The following is an 18,927-nucleotide window of genomic DNA, read 5'->3' on the forward strand; positions in this document are numbered from 1 at the left end:
GGATGGTACGTGTATGGAATGAGCTGCCAGAGGATGTGGTGGAGGCTGGTACAATTGCAACATTTAAGAGGCTTTTGGATGAGTATATGAATAGGAAGGGTTTGGAGGGATATGGCAGTTGGGACTAGATTGGGTTGGGATATCTGGTCGGCATGGACGGGTTGGACCGAAGGGTCTGCTTCTATGACTCGATGACTCTATTACACCGCGGAAAAACATTCTTTCCACGCCCATTCCATCAATTCCTTTTAGTATCTTATAGACCCCAATCAGATCCCTCCTCATTCTTCTTAACTCCACAGTACAGGCCAAAACTGCTAAAATGCTCTTCATAAGATAAGATGGATTACAATGTTGATAAATGTGAAGTCATCCATTTTGGTAGGACCAACAGTAAAAAGGATTATTACTCGAATGCTATGAAGTTGCACCATGCTGCTATGCAGAGGGACCTGGGTGTCCTTGTGCATGAATCACAGAGGGTTGGTCTGCAGGTACAACAAGTAATTAGAAAGACAAATGGAATTTTGACCTTCGTTGCTGAAGAGATTGGAGTTTAAAAGCAGGGAGATTATGTTGCAGCTGCACAGGCCACATCTGGAGTACTGCATGCAGTTTTGGTCTTCTTACTTGAGAAAGGATGTACTGGCACTAGAGAGCATACAGAGGAGGTTCGCAGTGTTAATTCTGGAGTTGAGAGAGTTGGCTTGAGGGAAACTGAGTAGATTGCAATTATATTCATTGGAATGTAGAAGAATGGGGATTGGAGGGGATCTTATAAAAACATAAAATTATGAGAATAGATAAGAAGGAAGCAGAGAGAATGTTTCCACTGGCAGGTGAAACTAGGACAAGAGGACATAGCCTCAAAAATTAGGGGCAACAGCTTTAGGACTGAATAGAGAAGGAACTTTTTCACCAGAGATTCTAAATCTATGAGATTCTCTGTCCAGTGAAGTAGTCGACACTACTTCAGTACATGATTTTAAAACTGATAGATTTTTTTGTTTGACAATAAAGGAATTAAGAGATAGTGAAAGAGTGCGGGTAAGTGGAGCTGAGTTTACGATGTTATTGAATGGCAGAGCAGGCTCAAAGGGCCAGGTGATTTTAAAACTAAGATAGATTTTTTTGTTTGACAATAAAGGAATTAAGAGATAGTGAAAGAGTGCGGGTAAGTGGAGCTGAGTTTACGAAAAGATCAGCCATGATGTTATTGAATGGCAGAGCAGGCTCAAAGGGCCAGGTGGCCTACTCCTGCTCCTAGTTCTTATGCGATGTTCTTTCATTTCTCGAACCAATCTAACGAGGCTCCTCTGAACTGCCTCCAAAAGTTGATTTGTTTTACACTAAACAACAAACTTGCACTACTTTCAGCAATATATAGGAAAAAACATCCCATTCCAAATAGCAATTAGAAAGCCTAATCCATTAAAAAACCTACCACATGCTTTAAGATGTTTCCGTATTGTGCAAATTGTAGAAGGATGTATGAAGCAGATGCTGGTGGAAACCTGCAATGGAAATTTCCTTAGTATAAGTAATTTCATTAAGAATGACATGAATAACAGACTATATTGCAAGTTAAACACAAAAGTTCAAGCATCAACAATGACAAATTTTCAGTTTAGAGGAAGAATCAGCTTCTAGCCTCTAGCGTGCTTCAGTATAAATACATGTACACTGTACCCAGGTAGACAAATGATTTGTTTTCAAGTTTATCCCAATACTACACTAAGTGATCAGTGAAGCCCCCAATTGACACCTCTCAACAGCAACACAGCCAAGATTGTAAACTATTTCATGAAAATCAAAGTAGACATTAAAGTGCCATTAATGTTATACCAATCTGTAAATGGGTTCTAGTTAGCACATTATGAAATATTTGCAAGTACCAGATATTTCCCAGCCTACTACCAACCTATTTAAAAACTTTGTCATTCATTGCCACAGCCCAAAATACTGCATTTTCTAATTCAACATATCAAGTTGCTTAAATGACATGTCAAATTCAAACGCAAAAATCCTTCAAGTGGGAGTGAGAATGCTCTCAATATAAATTAATTACGGTTTAATAATTCATAGAAATCTTCACCAATAATTTTGTCATTAAGCAGCAACTTAAGGTACAGTTACAGATGCAATTTGTTTCAGTAACTTAGAGGACTATCAAAAAAATCTTACATTTCTTCCACTCATGATCCAAAGTTCTCTTCAGCCAAGATAGTAAGGTTAGTATATGACTTGAAACTGTTATCTAATCATGTCACCCGTCTACATGTATAGACAGAAAGGCTACTTCATTTCTAGCGATCCAGCGATAAACCAGATGAGTAAAAAATGCCTAATGGAATCAAGGCAAATACAACTGATCAGTAGCCATGGGATTCTACCTTAAATCTCCTAATTTGAAACATTCCTACTATCAAATCCAGGGGAGTATCTGTTGAAGTTAGTGTAACTAAGTCTCATAAGATGATAAACAAAATTATGCTACCATAAACAGCTTGTCAGAAAGACTGAAATCCATGGGATAAAAAGGGCAATGAGATGGGTAGAAAAATGAGCTAAAAGGGTTAGTTATGATGAATGTTTATTTTTAAAAATGGAGGGAAGTGTACAGTAATGTTCTCCAACAATTGGTATTTGGACTACTGCTGTTTATAATATACATGAATGAAATGTAGATTCATAGAAGAATCAAACTGCAAAAGAATATTAGGAGAAAGTGAGGACTGCAGATGCTGGAGATCAGAGTCGAAAGTGTGGCGTTGGAAAAGCACAAGTCAGCCAGCATCCAAGGAGCCGGAGAATCGATGTTTCGGGCCTAAGTTTCATCAGGGAGAGAATATTGATGAGTCTAACGAATGAGCAAACATATAGTATATTCAATTCAACGTATAAAATGTGAAGTGATACACGGGTAGGGAGAATAAGGAAAGACAACACAAAGCAACTGTTAAAAATTAAGAGTATGCAAGAGGTGATGGAGTAATGTTTACCCACAAACCTTTTAAGGGAATAGGACAGATTAAGAAAGCATTTATGATCCTTACATATACCTATGAAGTACAAAACTCAGGAATAATATCTTCAACCTACACAAAACATTCATTCAACCCTAGTGCAACATATTGCAAACTACGCTTTAGGAAGAACATGAAAGCTGCAGAGAGGGTACAGAAGAGATTTACTAAAACAATTATCGTGGTAATAAGAGATTTCAGTTACATGGATTTACTAGCCAAATTGGGTTTCTTTCCTTAGAGCACAGAAGGTCAAATGTTCAAAAGTGTTTAAAATGAGAAAGGGTTTAGCCAATGTAAATGGAGAAACTGGTACCAATGATGCTGAAATGTATAAAAGTGGATAAATCCCCAGGAGGAGAAAGTGAGGTCTGCAGATGCTGGAGATCAAAGTTGAAACTTTATTGCTGGAACAGCACAGCAGGTCAGGCAGCATCCAGGGAACAGGAGATTCGACGTTTCGGGCACAGGCCCTTCTTCATAAATCCCCAGGACCTGATCAGAACTCTGTGGGAAGCTAGAGAAGTGATTCCTGGGCCCCTTGTTGAGAAATTTGTATCATTGATAGTCACAGGTGAGATGCCAGAAGACTGGAAGTTGGCTAACATGGTGCCACTGTTTAAGAAAGGTGGTAAAGCACAAGCCAGGAAACTACAGACCAGTGAGCCTGATGTCGGTGGTGGACATGCTGTTGGAAGGAATCCTGAGGGACAGGATGTACATGTATTTGGAAAGGCAAGGACTGATTTGGGATAGTCAACATGGCTTTATGAGAGGGAAATCATTTCTCAGGAAACTGATTGAGTTTTTTGAAGTAGTAACAAAGAGGATTGAGCAGAGCAGTAGATGTGATCTATATAGACTTCAGTAAGGCATTCGACAAGGTTTCCCATGGGAGACTGATTAGCAAGGTTAGATCTCATGGAATACAGGGAGAACTAGCCATTTGGATACAGAACTGGCACAAAGGTAGAAAACACAGGGTGGTGATGGTGGGTTGTTTTTTCGGACTGGAGGCCTGTGACCAGTGGAGTGCCACAAGGTGCTGGGTCCACTACATTTCATCATTTATATAAATAATCTGGATGTGAGCATAAGAGGTACAGTTAGTAAGTTTGCAGATGACACCAAAATTGGAGGTGTAGTGGACAGCAAAGGTGGTTACCTCAGATTACAACAGCCAATGGGCTGAAAAGTGGCAGATGGAGTTGAAATTTAGATAAATGCGAGGTGCTGCATTTTGGAAAAGCAAATCTTAGCAGGACTTATACACTTTAATGGTAAGATTATAGGGAGTGTTGCTGAACAAAGAGTGCAGGTTCATAGCTCCTTGAAAGTGGAGTCACAGGTAGGTAGGATAGTGAAGGTGGCATTTGGTATGCTTTCCTTTATTGGTCAGAGTATAGGAGTTGGGAGGTCATGTTGTGGCTATACAAGACATTGGTTAGGCCACTGTTGGAATATTGCGTGCAATTCTGGTCTCCTTCCTATCGGAAAGATGTTGCGAAACTTGAAAGGGTTCAGAGAACATTTACAAGGATGTTGCCAAGATTGGAGGGTTTGAGCTACAGGGAGAGGTTGAATAGGCTAGGGCTGTTTTTCCTGAAGCATCGGAGGCTGAGAGGTGACCTTATAGAGGCCCCTAAAATCATGAGGGACCTGGATAGAATAAAAGACAGTCTCTTCCCTTGGGTGGGAGAATCCAGAACTAAAAGGGCATAGGTTTCAAGGGAAAGATGTAAGAAAGACCCAAGATGCAACGTTTTCACGCAGAGGGTAGTAAGTGTATGGAATGAGCTGCCAGAGGAAATGGAGGAGGCTGGTACAATTGCAATATTTAAAAGGTATCTGGATGGGTATATGAATAGGAAGGCTTTGGAAGGATATGGGCCGGGTGCAGGCAGATGGGACTAGATTGGGTTGGAATATCTGGTTGGCATGGACAATTTGGACTGAAGGGTCTGTTTCCATGCTATTCATCTCTAAGACTCTATGACCCATGGAATAGCCAGAGGGAACAGGAAGGCAAGCTATTTGTTCTTTTGAAAAGATGTCTTTGCAGGGATTTGACATACACTGCCAGATAAGGGAAATGGAAATTGATTCAAAATTAGCACAATGAATATAGATAAATACTTGAAGAAAAATTACAGGGATATGGAGAAGACTGGTTGAATGAGACTTAAGGCAATGCATTTTTAAAGTAACAAAACCTTCCAAGATGATTCACAGGATTATGAAACAGTGTAGAACTTGCCCCAAAATACAGCCAGAAATTTTTTAAGTTACCTCAAATTTCGAGAGATGGGAATGTGGGAGACCAGCTATTAATGCATTAGAATAGTCAAGTTTAGACAAAACAACACATGAATATGATATTCTGCAGTTGAATTCAGGTGGTGTTAAAGTGGTGGAAACAGTCAGCCTTGGTGATGATTTGTCAATGCAATTTTAAGTTCAACTCAGGATCAAGCACGACACCAAGGTTGCAAATAGATTAGTTTTAGTCTTCGACTATTGCTAGGGAGAGGGGTAGAACTGGTACCAAGGGAACAAAATTTGGAGATGGGCCAAAACAAATGGCTTCAATCTTCCTTATATGAGCATAAATTTCAGTAAATTGCAAACTGGAGCAGATGTTGAATAAGCAGTTTAATAATTTAACACCGAGAGGAGGAACTGAGGAAGGTGATGGCAGTTACACAGAGCTGTGTGTTGCCTGCATATGTACATGCACTTACTGCACTACATAAGTGAGAAATGGGTCAGGCAGAACAGATTCCTAGGGCAAAGCCTGAGGCAACAGTGCAGCAGAATGGTAAGTCTTACTCTGGAAGCAACTTGACAGAAACATGGGCAGAACAGTTCCACCAAGCTGAAGGACAGTGATGGAACATTGAAGGATGATGTGGCCAAGTGTGTCAGAAAAAGTGCTAGTATGTAGTGTGGGATGAGGAGGAATCATTTTTAATTTTCTAACAGTTATTTCAATAATTTGGCTGGGGTCAATCCAAATTTGAAGTTCCGTGACAGTCAAATACAATTTGAGAGATGACAAGATGTTTAATGATTTGAGAAAGGAAGGCTGGGATTGGCCAGTAGTTGACAAGTGCTGGATGCTTGAGGATGACTTTGACAGGATGAGGCAAAGACCAGGAACCCCTGTTAATAAGTAAAACACCGAGGAATAGAGGAGGGTGTTGAAAATAACATTAAATGCTAATCAGAAGCAGTTTGTACTTAAGTAAACGCTCCGCCTGACCAAAGAAAACCACGGACATGAGGTGCTAGAGGACAGCATAAAATTAAAAGGGCATTTAAAAATGCTAAAACAGTATAGATTCCAGAGAATAGGACAAATACAAAGAGCAAGAAAGCAGCTTCTAAGAATGGCTAAAAAGGATTTCAAAAGGAAACTTATAAAGGGACACAAGACTATAAAAAGAGATGTGATCGTTAAGAAAGGGTAAGTGCCTGGTGAAGATTACTGTTGGCCAACTTAAGGTTGAGTGGGGATAATGTCAGTCAACACGGAAAATGGTAGATATACTGAATGATAGCTTGCTGGAAGTGTCAAAAGAAATTAACAGAGGGATCAAGGAGAGTCTAAACAATATTAGCTTTATTAAAATCAATCATCTACAATGGGAAATGTAATGGAACCGAAGATTGACAAGTCTCCAGGACCTGATAGCTCTCGTCCAATGATGTTAAAGGAGATAGGAGAACACGATGCAGATGCCCTAACCATAATCTTTCAGTGTTCCATGGATTCAGGAGTTGTACCTCTGGATTGGAAATTTGCTCATGTCACTCTGCTCTTTAAGGTGACAAAGGAATCCAGAATTACAGACCAGTTAGACTAACATCTAAGGTGTGGCTGGAGTCTATAATTGAGGGTAAGGTAACTGATCACCAAAAACTTCCAGTTAATCAGGGAGCGTAAGCATGGATTCGTGATGGGTAGGTCATATCTGACCAAATTCAGTTTTTGAAGAGGTGACAGAAGTGTTGGGCACAGCTAAGTCAATAGTGTTTACATGGACTTACAGAAGACTTTTGGTGAAGTCTCACAAAAGAGACTGTTGGGCAAGGTGGAAGCCCACAGAATTCAGGGCAAATTACTGACATGGATTGGAAACGAGTTGAGTGGGAAGGAACAGATTTGGAATAATGAGTAAGCACTCAAGTTGGCAGGGCATGACTAGTGATGTCCTGAAGGGTTCTGTGTTGGGGGCTCAATTATTCACATTATTCATTAATGACTTGGATAATGGCATAAAAAGTCAAATATCCAAGTTTGCTGACAACACAAAACTGGGCAGCATTGTAGACAGTGTTGATGACAGCATAAAAATACAATAGGATATTGGTCAATTAGGTGAATGGGCAAAGCTATGCAGCTATGATTTTAATATAAGAGTGTGAGATCATTTATTTCAGACTGAAAAAGAATAGATCTGGGTTTTTTTTTTAAAGAAAGCATAAAGTTAGTTATAGTAGATTTCCAGCGAGATTTGGAGGTTCAGGTGCACAGATCTTTTAAATGCCATGAACATGTGCAGAAAACAGTCAAGGCGGCAAATGAAATGCTGGCCTTCGTATCTAAAGTGGTTGAGTATAGGGATTGTAGATGTTATGCTGCAGTTATACAAAACCCCAGTTAGACCCCACTTAAAGAACTGTGGAAGGATGTTTTGGCCTTGGAGGGTGTTCAATGCAGGTTTACAGGAAGGATACCTGAACTTCAAAGGTTAAGTCATGAGGACAGATTAGGCCTTTATTCCCTAGAATTTAGAATGTTAAGGGTTGATCTAATCGAGATCTTCAGGACATAACAGGGAAAGATAGCATAGATAAAGATAAATCATTTCCACTCCGATTGAATATTCTAGAATCAGGGAGTATAGTCAAAGGATTAGGGCCACGCCATGCAGGAGAGATATTTGAAGCAATTCTAGATGCAAAGAATAATGGAGATTTGGAACTCGCTCCTTAAAATGGTGGTCAATGCTAATTCAATTGTTAAATTTCAATGCAAGATAGTCTTGCTTCATTAAAAAAAGTCTATCAAGGAATATGGGGCCAAGGCAGACACATGGAGTTCGGCCACCGAACAGCCATGATCTTACTGAATGTTACAGCAAGCTCGAGGGTCTGAATGAGGTGGTGATTGAAAACACGGTGAAAGAATAATATGAGAGAGAGCTGTTGGTTTGATGAGTCGACTGGTCTCTTTTCTGTACTGTACTATTCTTGAATGGAAAGATGTTGCACAATTTTGAAAATGCCACTTCAAAAATGCAATTTTAGAAAACATGCTAGGTAGGAGAAAATAAAAGTACTACACAAATGCAGTTACTTGTAAATTGTCTATGCACACACAAATACTTTACCTCAAAAACTACTACATGGCAGTTACAAATGTAATTAGTTCTAGATTTAAACATAATCAGCAAATAATAAAGCTACTCCAGATTGAAAGCTCGTTTGTGTTGCAGTAAAGTAATATCCAAAACGTCTTCTGGCTTAACAAATTCTGAAGGATGAAAAGCCATTTAATCTAAATTAACGCACACAAACAAAATTACCCATCCAAACTAAAAGTACAATTCCCTGAAAATTGAACTCAACTTAATTCTCTTCATCAAAACTATTCTGAAACATTAACTCTGCTTCCTTCCCAGGTGCTGTCAGGCCTGAGTTTTGCCAGCAATTTTTGTTTTTATTACAGATCTCCAGCAACCGCAGTTCTTTGATAGATAAAACAACTTAATTCTCATCTTCGATCCAGGAAAATAGAGTTTCTACAATTCCAGAAGAATGTACAAATCATACAAACCCAAAAACTGTGATCCATGTGTCATCTAAATGATCATCTGAAGTAAGAGATTCTCCTTGTGTGTAGAAAGGATCCGCCTGGGCAGGAGAAAGAGTCACCTTTCTGTGTTGGCCAATAGTGGCTGGACTAAATATACTATTGGTACCTAAGGAAGAGAGATAGATTTTTCTAATACAAGTGCACAATCGTCACATCATTACACTCTTTTTCATAAGATGAATTACTCAAGGATACAAATTTAAAATAAATGTATTCTATATTCAGCAGTAAACAAAACTGAGCTTTAAGGAATCAACCAAAGCAGAAGGACCACACAATTTTGAAGAAAAGGATCTTGGTCTTCAAATGAAGACAGGAAAATCCCACCAATAATTTAGAAATGGTTTTAAGATACTTGGCATATACATATGAAAGGAGATGTTGTAAACTAATAACAGGTTCAGAAGAAGTGTACCTTTGTAAACTTAATCATTAGATTTATCATTTTAACATTTTACAATCTGCAATCAGGAATAGAATGCAAGATCTACAGAACATTTTTCTGACCAGGAGATACCACGTCACTGGTACTAATGATTAGAAATATTAAGCAGTTAGTCAGCTAGGGGATTTACAACCTCAAACATCTTATGACAGTAAGAGGAACATCAACATCCACGACTGGATTGTTCAATGTATCCCATTCACACAGCAACTTAAGAAGTCTACTGCCCCTCAGTGTATTGCTCATCCAAGGCAGCAACTTTGACCTACTATTCCTGAAAGGAATGAGAGGCCTGTGATTTCATAAACACTTTCCAACTGGCAGCTCTATGGGAAAATAATTCATCACAGATGTAAGCAGTCAATTGACAGCGAAGTAGTCAGAGGTGGTGTTCATTTTGTAACCAAAAACATAAGCCTGCCTATCCGTTTAGGAATGAGCCACAGCTCTGACAAGTTAAACTACTGTAAAGGTAGTGTGTCTTACAACACAAAAAGGTAGAAAGAGGCAAATTTATATCTTTATCATGAATACATTGACAATGAGGAATTCTACATGCTTTCACTATAAACATTAACTGTTACATACTATATCGAATATAAAGAAATCATAGATTTGATGAAGATTGTAAACTAATAGCAGTGATGTTCTATACCAAGAAACTGCAAATACTTCAATGAAGAACTACACAAAATAAACATACCTGATCCAGGAGTTACATTATTTCCAGAAAGAGGTGTTTGAACTTTTTGAACATTAGCCTGCAATGTGAAAAACATCAAACGAGAAGTTTTGAAAAGTAATCTTAAATTTGATGACAACAAATGATGTAAATTTCTAGCAACTTATGCAGAAATAGTGTGGTGGAAAAAAAAATTCATGTAAGAAAGCAGAGCAATTCCTTTCAACACCTGGACTCCTCAAAACGCAAGAAAACTGCAGAGATTTTGAAGCAGAATGTACATCCACACCAACCACATTCAGCATTTGGCAGAGACAGTCCTGCAAAATAAGGAAGAAACCACTTTCCTTAAAGTAAAAGGCTGTGGTTTTAAATATTCATTCCAAACACACAGCAGAAAGCATTCAAAAATAATAAATGATAGAACACTAAAGAGAACGCGCACACTTTTCAGACTTTACAATATTTGAAATGGTCATATAATCTACTACAAACTGATGATGTGTCACGCTTACCAATGTAATCATAGGCAGAGAACTACCTGCAATGAGTTTCATTCCCAGCCTCTTGCCTTTATCTAACAAACATCATTCCTTGACCATTGTATCTCACTTCCTGCCAGCTGTCTCAGAATTAGACTGCATGCTGTGTATTTATTGACCTTGGATGAGCTCCTGCCCACATATCCTTGCGACAAGATCACTCATTTTAAACTCCGATTTTCCCCATTTTAGTTTACTTAGTGATGAAACCTTCATCCATACGTTTGGCACCTCAAACTTGCCTACTTTAATTCACTACCAGATTCATTACCATCAGTGAACTTGAAGTCACCAAAAATTTTGCTGCTTTAATTTAATTCATCAACCAGTGTTCATTGAACTATACTGGTTCCCAATTAAGCAATAGCTAAATTTTAAAATTACCATCTTTGTTTTCAAATCTCCTCAGCTCCCTGTACTCATCTAATTCTGGTTTCTCGCACAGAGTCGTAGAGATGTACAGCATGGAAACAGACCCTTTGGTCCAACTCAGCCATGCCAACCAGATATCCCAACCCAATCTAGTCCCACCTGCCAGCACCTGGCCCATATTCCTCCAAACCCTTCCCATTCATATATCCATCCAGATGCCTTTTAAATGTTGCAATTGTACTAGCCTCCACCACTTCGTCTGGCAGCTCATTCCATACACATACCACCCTCTGCCCCTTAGGTCCCTTTTATATCTTTTCCCCCCTCACCCTAGACCTATGACCTCTAGTTCTGGACTCCCCCACCCCAGTGAAAATACTTTGTCCACTGGTGAACAAGGTTAGATCTCATGGAATACAGGGAGAACTTGCCATTTGGATACAGAACTGGCTCAAAAGCAGAGGGTGATGGTAGAGGGTTGTTTTTCAGACTGGAGACCTGTGACGAGTGGAGTGCCACAAACAAGGTTAGATCTCATGGAATACAGGGAGAACTTGCCATTTGGATATAGAACTGGCTCAAAAGCAGAAAACAGAGGGTGGTGGTAGAGGGTTGTTTTTCAGACTGGAGACCTGTGACGAGTGGAGTGCCACAAGGATTGGTGCTCGGTCCACTACTTTTCATCATTTATATAAATGATTTTGACGGGAGCAGAAGAGGTATAGTTAGTAAGTTTGCAGATGACACCAAAATTGGAGGGTGTAGTGGACAGCGAATGTGGTTACCTCCGATTACAACAGGGTCTTGATCAGATGGGTTAATGGGCTGAGAAGTGGCAGATGGAATTTAATTTAGATAAATGTGAGGTGCTGCATTTTGGGAAAGCAAATCTTAGCAGGACTTATACACTTAATGGTAAGGCCCGAGAGAGTGTTGCTAAACAGAAAGACCTTGGAGTGCAGGTTCATAGCTCCTTGAAAGTGGAGTCACAGGTAGATAGGATAGTGAAGTAGGCGTTTGGTATGCTTTCCTTTATTGGTCAGAGTATTGATTACAGGAGGTGGGAGGTCATGTTGTGGCTGTGCAGGACATTGGTTAGGCCACTGTTGGAATATTGCGTGCAATTCTGCGTCTCCTTCCTATCGGAGAGATGTTGTGAAACTTGAAAGGGTTCAGAAAAGATTTATAAGGATGTTGCCAGGTTTGGAGGATTTGAGTACAGGGAGAGGTTGAATAGGCTAGGGCCAGGGGTGGGGAACCTGCGGCCTTACGGCCGGCCGCATGCGGCCTTCTAGGCCATTGCGTGTGGCCTTTTGAATGAATCCAAATTCTGCAGAACAAATCTTTTATTTTTATGTTTTTTCGTCCTTTATTATTATTTTAATTTTAATCTTAATCTTAAATTGAATGTACTTAAAATACCAGAGTGTAAAAGAAAATTCAACGAAATAATCCTCACAGACTGACCACCACAATTAAAAAAAATGTGAATTTTTAACAATATATAATTGAAGTTTCTTGGATGCGGCTTTATTAGATTACAACTAACATTATGTGGCCTCCCAACATGAAAAGGTCGCCCACCTCTTGGCTCGGGCTGTTTTCCCTAGAGCATTGGAGGCTGAGGGGTGACCTTTTGAGCTTCATAAAATCATGAGAGGCATAGATACGATAAATAGACAAAGTCTTTTCCCTGGGATGGGGGAGTCCAGAACTAGAGAACATAGGTTAAGGGTGAGAGGGGAAAGATATAAGAGAGGCATGGGCAAGTTGAACCGAAGGGTCTGTTTCGGTGCTGTATACATCTCTATGACTCTATGCCCCTCATGAGTTTATAAACCTCTGTAAAGGTCACCCCCTCAGCCCCCGACACTCCATGGAAAACAGTCCCAGCCTATTCAGCCTCTCCCTACAGCTCAAATCCTCCTATCCTGGCAACATCTTTGTAAATATTTTCTGAACCCTTTCAAGTTTCACAACATCCTTCTGATAGGAAGGAGACCAGAATTGCACGCATCTCCAATTTTAACTCCTCTTGTACTGGTGATCACATTTTCAACTGTTTGGGTCCCAAACCTCTCTAATCCATACCCTGCCTTCTTCCTTTAAGAGGTAGTTTTTAAGCAATGTTTTTCTGCAATGGTCCCTGCATACATAAAATTGTGCCATGCAATATCGGTTTCTTCTCCCCCCTCCAAGTCCCTTTAAATTTATGGTCTCGTTCAGCCTGATAATCAGCCTCACTTGCTCAGTTTCATGGGGACATTAGTCACCTGTCCTTACATGTTTTGCTGTCAAATTTCACTTTACAAGGCTCTTATGAAGCATCCGGCTCTAACATTTCCCTGAAAAATATGGTCACATTCAATACAACTGAGGAACGGAAACATTTTACCAATTAAAAACAATCCTTACAGTGTATCTAGTTTCTTACCAGTTGTCGTGAACCTATGGGTGAAAGTCCAGTTCTTGTGGTTCCCAAATCATCATACAAACTACGAACTGGTGGTGCGCCACACTTATCTTTCGGAGTGGGCACAACTGGTTGAGGTGGTGTGCCTCCTGTATTTGAGAAAATAGAAATGAGAGACGATATTTTACTATTCAAGGTGTCTTTACTGCACTAGCTTTACAAATTAAACACTTGTTAATAATATAAAAGCTGAGCAACTTAAAGTTTTTATTCATAGTTATGATTAGGAGTTGCCACTGTTGGACTGGGGTGAACAAAATTAAAAATCACAACACCAGGTTATAGTCCAACAGGTTTATTTGAAAATACAAGCATTCAGAGTGCTGCTCCTTCACCAGATAGCTAGTGGGGCAGGATCATAGGACACTATTTATTTTTATAAAAGATCAATGTTTCACACAACAATGCAATGCACTGAACTAACCTCGGTTAAGTCTTTAATCACTTAGGGGATGCAGATTTCGATTCTATAACATGTAAATTCCAGAACTTCTTTCAAATCACTATCCTGAGGTTTTATCAGTGTATTAAAAAAAAGTGACAACTCAGCCCAAACAATGCATTAAAACCTGTGAGATTAGAGTCTGTCTGTATGCCAACCTTGACTCAGACTGGTTCTATTTCCAAAGCTGGAATTTATAAAATGTCACATGGACTGACTGCCTACTGACTGAATGTCTTTAGAACAAAATAGAATGTATCTGCAAATACAATTCTGCAGATGCAAATTCACCCCATTGTGTGTGTGTGTGTGTGTGTGTGTGTGTGTACACACACATGAGAGAGGGGACATGTGAGAGTATGCGCGTGCTTGATAGTGTGTGCCCCTGTGACAGCGTACATATCTGAGAGAGGTGTGCGCACGCATATGGGAGAGGGTCAGTAAGAGTGTATGTGTTTGTGAGACAGAATGTATAGTGTAGTGGGGTCACCTGTACTGTGACGCGAACCCAAGATCCCGGTTGAAGCTGTCCTCATGAGTACCGAACGTGGCTATCAGCAGACACTACAACAATGGATGAATGGACATTGTGCAACAATCGCCAGACAGGAATGTCCCCTCCCATTGAGGGAACATTTCAGCAGTCAAGGACATTCGGCCTTGGATCTTCAGGTGACCATCCTCCAAGGTGGACTTCAGGGTACTCAACAACGCAGAGTTGCTGAGTAAAGGCTGATAGCCACACCAAATAACCCTATCGCCCCATGGCCAAACACTTCCAGCCGCTTCCTACTCCTCCAAGGACATGCTGGTCCTGGGCCTCCACCATCACCACTCCCTAACCACCCTACACCTGGAGGAAGAACAACTCATCTTCCACCTCAGGACCCTCCAACCCCATGGCATCAATGTGGATTTCACCAGTTTCAATTCCCCTCTCCCCCCCCCAATCTTATCCCAGATCCAACCTTCCAACTCGGCATCGCCCTCATGACCTGTCCATCTTCTTTACCACCTATCTGCGCCAGATTGGTTTGCCAGCACATTGTACAGTGTGGAACTCAGACAGAAGAAAGCAGTATGCAGATGTTATCTCCAGTCTTTGTGAGTTAGTTTGTTGCAAACGTTTCGTCCCCTGGCTAGGCAACATCATCAGTGCTTGGGAGCCTCCTGCGAAGCGCTTCTTTGATGTTTCCTCCGGTGTTTATAGTGGTCTGTCCCTGCCGCTTCCGGTTGTCAGTTTCAGCTGTCCGCTGTAGTGGTTGGTATATTGGGTCCAGGTCGATGTGTTTGTTGATGGAGTTTGTGGAGGAAACATCAAAGAAGCGCTTCGCAGAGGCTCCCAAGCACTGATGTCGTCGCCTAGCCAGGGGACGAAACGTTTGCAACAAAACTTCCAGCTCGGCGAACAGAACCACAACATAGATTGATCTTTTATAAAAGTAAATTTTGTGTCCTAGATACCTGACGAAGGTGCAGCATTCTGAAAGCTTGTGCTTTCAAATAAACCTGTGGGACTATAACCTGGTATTGTATGATTGTAACTTCATATTTATGGATAAATAATAAATAACACTAAAATAAAACTTAACAGATTAGACATGAAAACATAGCAACATATGCAATGATTTCTCCAAAATGTGGAGGCTTTGTCACATGTAATATTCAGACTTAATCAAAGCCCTGAAGTTTTAATGCAACATCTATATTATTTCAAAATCTAGATTCAGCCATTATTACTTAAGTATTCCCTATTAAAGAACATAATGAAAAGTTTGCAGATCACAACTTTCTACCAAAGCAGCATAGTATTGAGGAGAATTATCAATTTTGTTTAACAGAGTGAGTATCAGAGTAAGTTGTTTCAGTTAAAGTATTTACTGAAAACATGAAAAATATCCAAATACCTCACCCATCACCTAGTATATATTAAAATTAAAACTGAACTTTCCAAATAAAAATTAAATGTCAACTCAAATGTCATTGTTTCCCAAAGACATTGCTTGACCCCACTTGCCTCCAAAAGGAGATCGTATGTCCATTATTCCTGCCAAAGTGCCACAAAAGTTCCGTGGTTGAGGAGTTATTGGGGCTGGTAAATCTCCCATTAAGAAACCAGGTAAAAACTGAGCACCTGCACCTGGCTTAGGAGATGTTGGCGATCCCAATGCCATTGGTTCAGATCCTATAATCAAGAGAAAGAGATCCTTAGAATATAAAAGCAATACAATATATGCAAATAGACTTGAATATATAATATTGCAATATCAATATTACATTGTTCTTAAGTGAAGAACACTCACTTTTCTAGTGATGATTTAAAAATTAAAAAGATTTGATAGAATAGACTTGCTGAGACAGGTCCACCTATGGAAGAGGTCAACACTAATGGGCTTAGAATAGACAGTTGACAATTATGCCTGAAGAAGAATTCAGGACAAACCTATTTACCCAGAGGGTGGTTACAATGTGGAAATTACTACTCAACAGAACAATTCAGGCAAATATCAAAGACACATTTAAAAGGGAAGCTTTATAAGCATGAGGAAGTAATGAAGGAAATAGAGACAAGATGAAATAAAGATGGGTGCGAAAAGAAAGACTCATGCAGGAGTGTAAACTCGAGCACAGATGAGTTTCGTTGAACAATCAATCTTGTTCTGTGAATTGCATGTGATTTACATTCAAGATACTAATATGGACAGATCTTGGTTTCCCAAATTATTATGTATCCATTAATCATAACAGTAGTAAAACACTGACATAAAAGGCCACAAATGCTAACTGTAAGGGGTGCAAAATATGAGAGCATGAAAAGGAACCCAGCACAATTTGGAACGGACATTTAGTTTGTGCTTTAATGATTGGAATTTAAACAGACCAATCAGATTTCCAATTTAACATAATGAAGAGGAGACAGTCCCAAGGAGACTCCCTCTGCCGATACTGCCAGGGAAGATAGCCCCTGTCCCCAACCTCCTAAATCCCACCCACCACCCAAATCCCACCAGTGACATCAACAGCGCGTGTGCATACAGACATTTCCTGTGGGCTACCATAGCCAATTACTATCACAGGCCATGTCTGATCATGCCCAGAGGACCATTTTGCTGGCTGTCTCTTCTTCATTATGTTAAATTGTAAGTCTGATTGGTCTGTTTAAATTTCCAAATCATAAAAGGACAAACTAAACGAGTAATAACATTGTCCCTTCCAAATTACACTGGGTTCCTTTTCATGCTCTCATTTTGCAAAAGTGTAAGCACCGCAGCACAGTGGCTCAGTGTTGAGCACTGCTGCCTCACAGCATCAGGGCCTCAGGTTTGATTCCAGCCTCTGGCGCCTGACTGTGTGGAGTTTGCACATTCTCTGTGTCTGTGTGGGATTCCTCCAGGTACTCTGGTTTCCTACCACAGTCCAAAGGTGTGCAGGTTAGGTGAATTGGCAATGCTAAATTGCCCATAGTGTTAGGTGCATCAGTCAGAGGGAAATGTGTCTGGGTGGCTTACTCTTCGGAGGGTCGGTGTGGACTGGTTGGGCCGAAGGGCCTGTTTCCACACTGTAGGGAATCTAATTTTTAAAAAAACTAAGTTGGCTGGACACAGCTTCTGCATCAGACTCTTGAAGCTATTTCATTTGAACATGCCTCTAGCCTGGGAACTGATTTAGGATTTATTTTATTCTGATTCTACCTGCAACGTTAGCCTTTTGTTAATCAAGTATGAAGCTCCTGTGCAAAAATGCTCAAGGAGTGTATTTCTCAGGTTCACTCTGAAGCAATTTTACTTTTAATCTGCTAGATATGCTATTGATATAAGCAAATTCCCAGACTTGCAGATCACTGCAATATAAACACCAATTCACAAGTCATGTCAGTCACAACCGATTTGGAAAAGTATTACTGTCTTTGTTTCATGTGACAAAGAAGGCCTCTTGGTTTATGAATCTATGACTTAGAAGGAAAACTGCACTTGCTTATTTTGGGGTAACCCAAAGGAAGTTGAAGAGATCGAATAAGCTGGTCCAAGAAATTAACCGTAATGGTAGAATGTTCAACTACCAAAGAACAGGATAAAATGAAGCAGTTAGTAATTTGACAATTTTACACTCGTATACATTGTAGAAAGCAAGTGTTTAAAGTAGTTCTCTTCAGTTCACTTCTATCAACATTTTTCATTCCCAGAATTCACCATTTACAGCCATAAAAGTTATAAACTTGAAAGCAAGGAAGCTTGATATAAAAATAGAAATTGCTGAAAACCTTTGCAGGTCTGGTAACATATGCAGGCAGAAAGCAGAGTTGACATTTTGGGTCCAGTGACCCTTCTTCAGAAGTCTGACATGTTACTCTAAAAGTAGTTAATTTTAAATAACTCCTCTCAAGGAACCAACAAACACAGCAGACAGAATAGCTTTCCACCAGACTTACGTGCAAGTATCAACCTGATCTATTCTAATTACATCAAGGCAATGCACCACAAGAATGATTTAAACTGATCCAAGCACAAACAACTGGTCTTGGAGATTAATGTCTGAATACAACATCTATTCCTACCTAAGTGAAATTTATATCTTCAATTACATCTTATTTGAATAACTATTTCACACCACCTTACATTCCTCATGCATACCTCACACTCGTATGGTGTTGAGAGCCTGAAATCATTAACAACTTGATTCTGATGACCTAAGCTTATCATATGCAAGGCCACAATGCAAGACGTTTGGGCACCGATTCCATCAGTCTGCTTTCCAAGACGCAACAGATCATTCTAAGCTGAACAGTCACTTCAGCTCTGAAGATGATTCACGTAGACTTGAAACGTTTGCTTGTTCTCTCTCTCAGTGGATGCTGTCTGACCCGCTGTGATCTCCAACACTTGTTTTCAGTACAGATTGCAGCATCTGCAGTCCTTACAGGAAATATGTCGATCCAGAAACAAGATGTGCTTCCTTTACTAGCTAGGCCTTTAAAAAACAACTGGCAATGAACTTAGAGGTCGAAGGCAACAACCTGATATAACTTCTTCAAATTAATAATCTTTTTAAACTCTTACGTTGTAC

General features: G+C 39.9%; 1 protein-coding gene across 1 annotated transcript in view; it reads right to left on the reverse strand.

Annotated features, from left to right (window-relative positions):
• Positions 1-18,927, reverse strand: part of nup35 (nucleoporin 35) — a 29,812-nt gene that overhangs the window by 9,704 nt on the left and 1,181 nt on the right. Inside the window, exons 2-6 of the mRNA XM_043693451.1 lie at positions 15,881-16,048; positions 13,383-13,510; positions 10,056-10,113; positions 8,869-9,013; positions 1,445-1,514 (exon numbers count right to left, since the gene is read on the reverse strand). Coding sequence (XP_043549386.1) covers positions 1,445-1,514; positions 8,869-9,013; positions 10,056-10,113; positions 13,383-13,510; positions 15,881-16,048 — 569 coding nt within the window. The remainder of the gene's footprint in view (positions 1-1,444; positions 1,515-8,868; positions 9,014-10,055; positions 10,114-13,382; positions 13,511-15,880; positions 16,049-18,927) is intronic.

This window comes from Chiloscyllium plagiosum, chromosome 7, assembly GCF_004010195.1.
Source record: "Chiloscyllium plagiosum isolate BGI_BamShark_2017 chromosome 7, ASM401019v2, whole genome shotgun sequence".
NCBI classification, from domain to species: Eukaryota; Metazoa; Chordata; class Chondrichthyes; order Orectolobiformes; family Hemiscylliidae; genus Chiloscyllium; species Chiloscyllium plagiosum.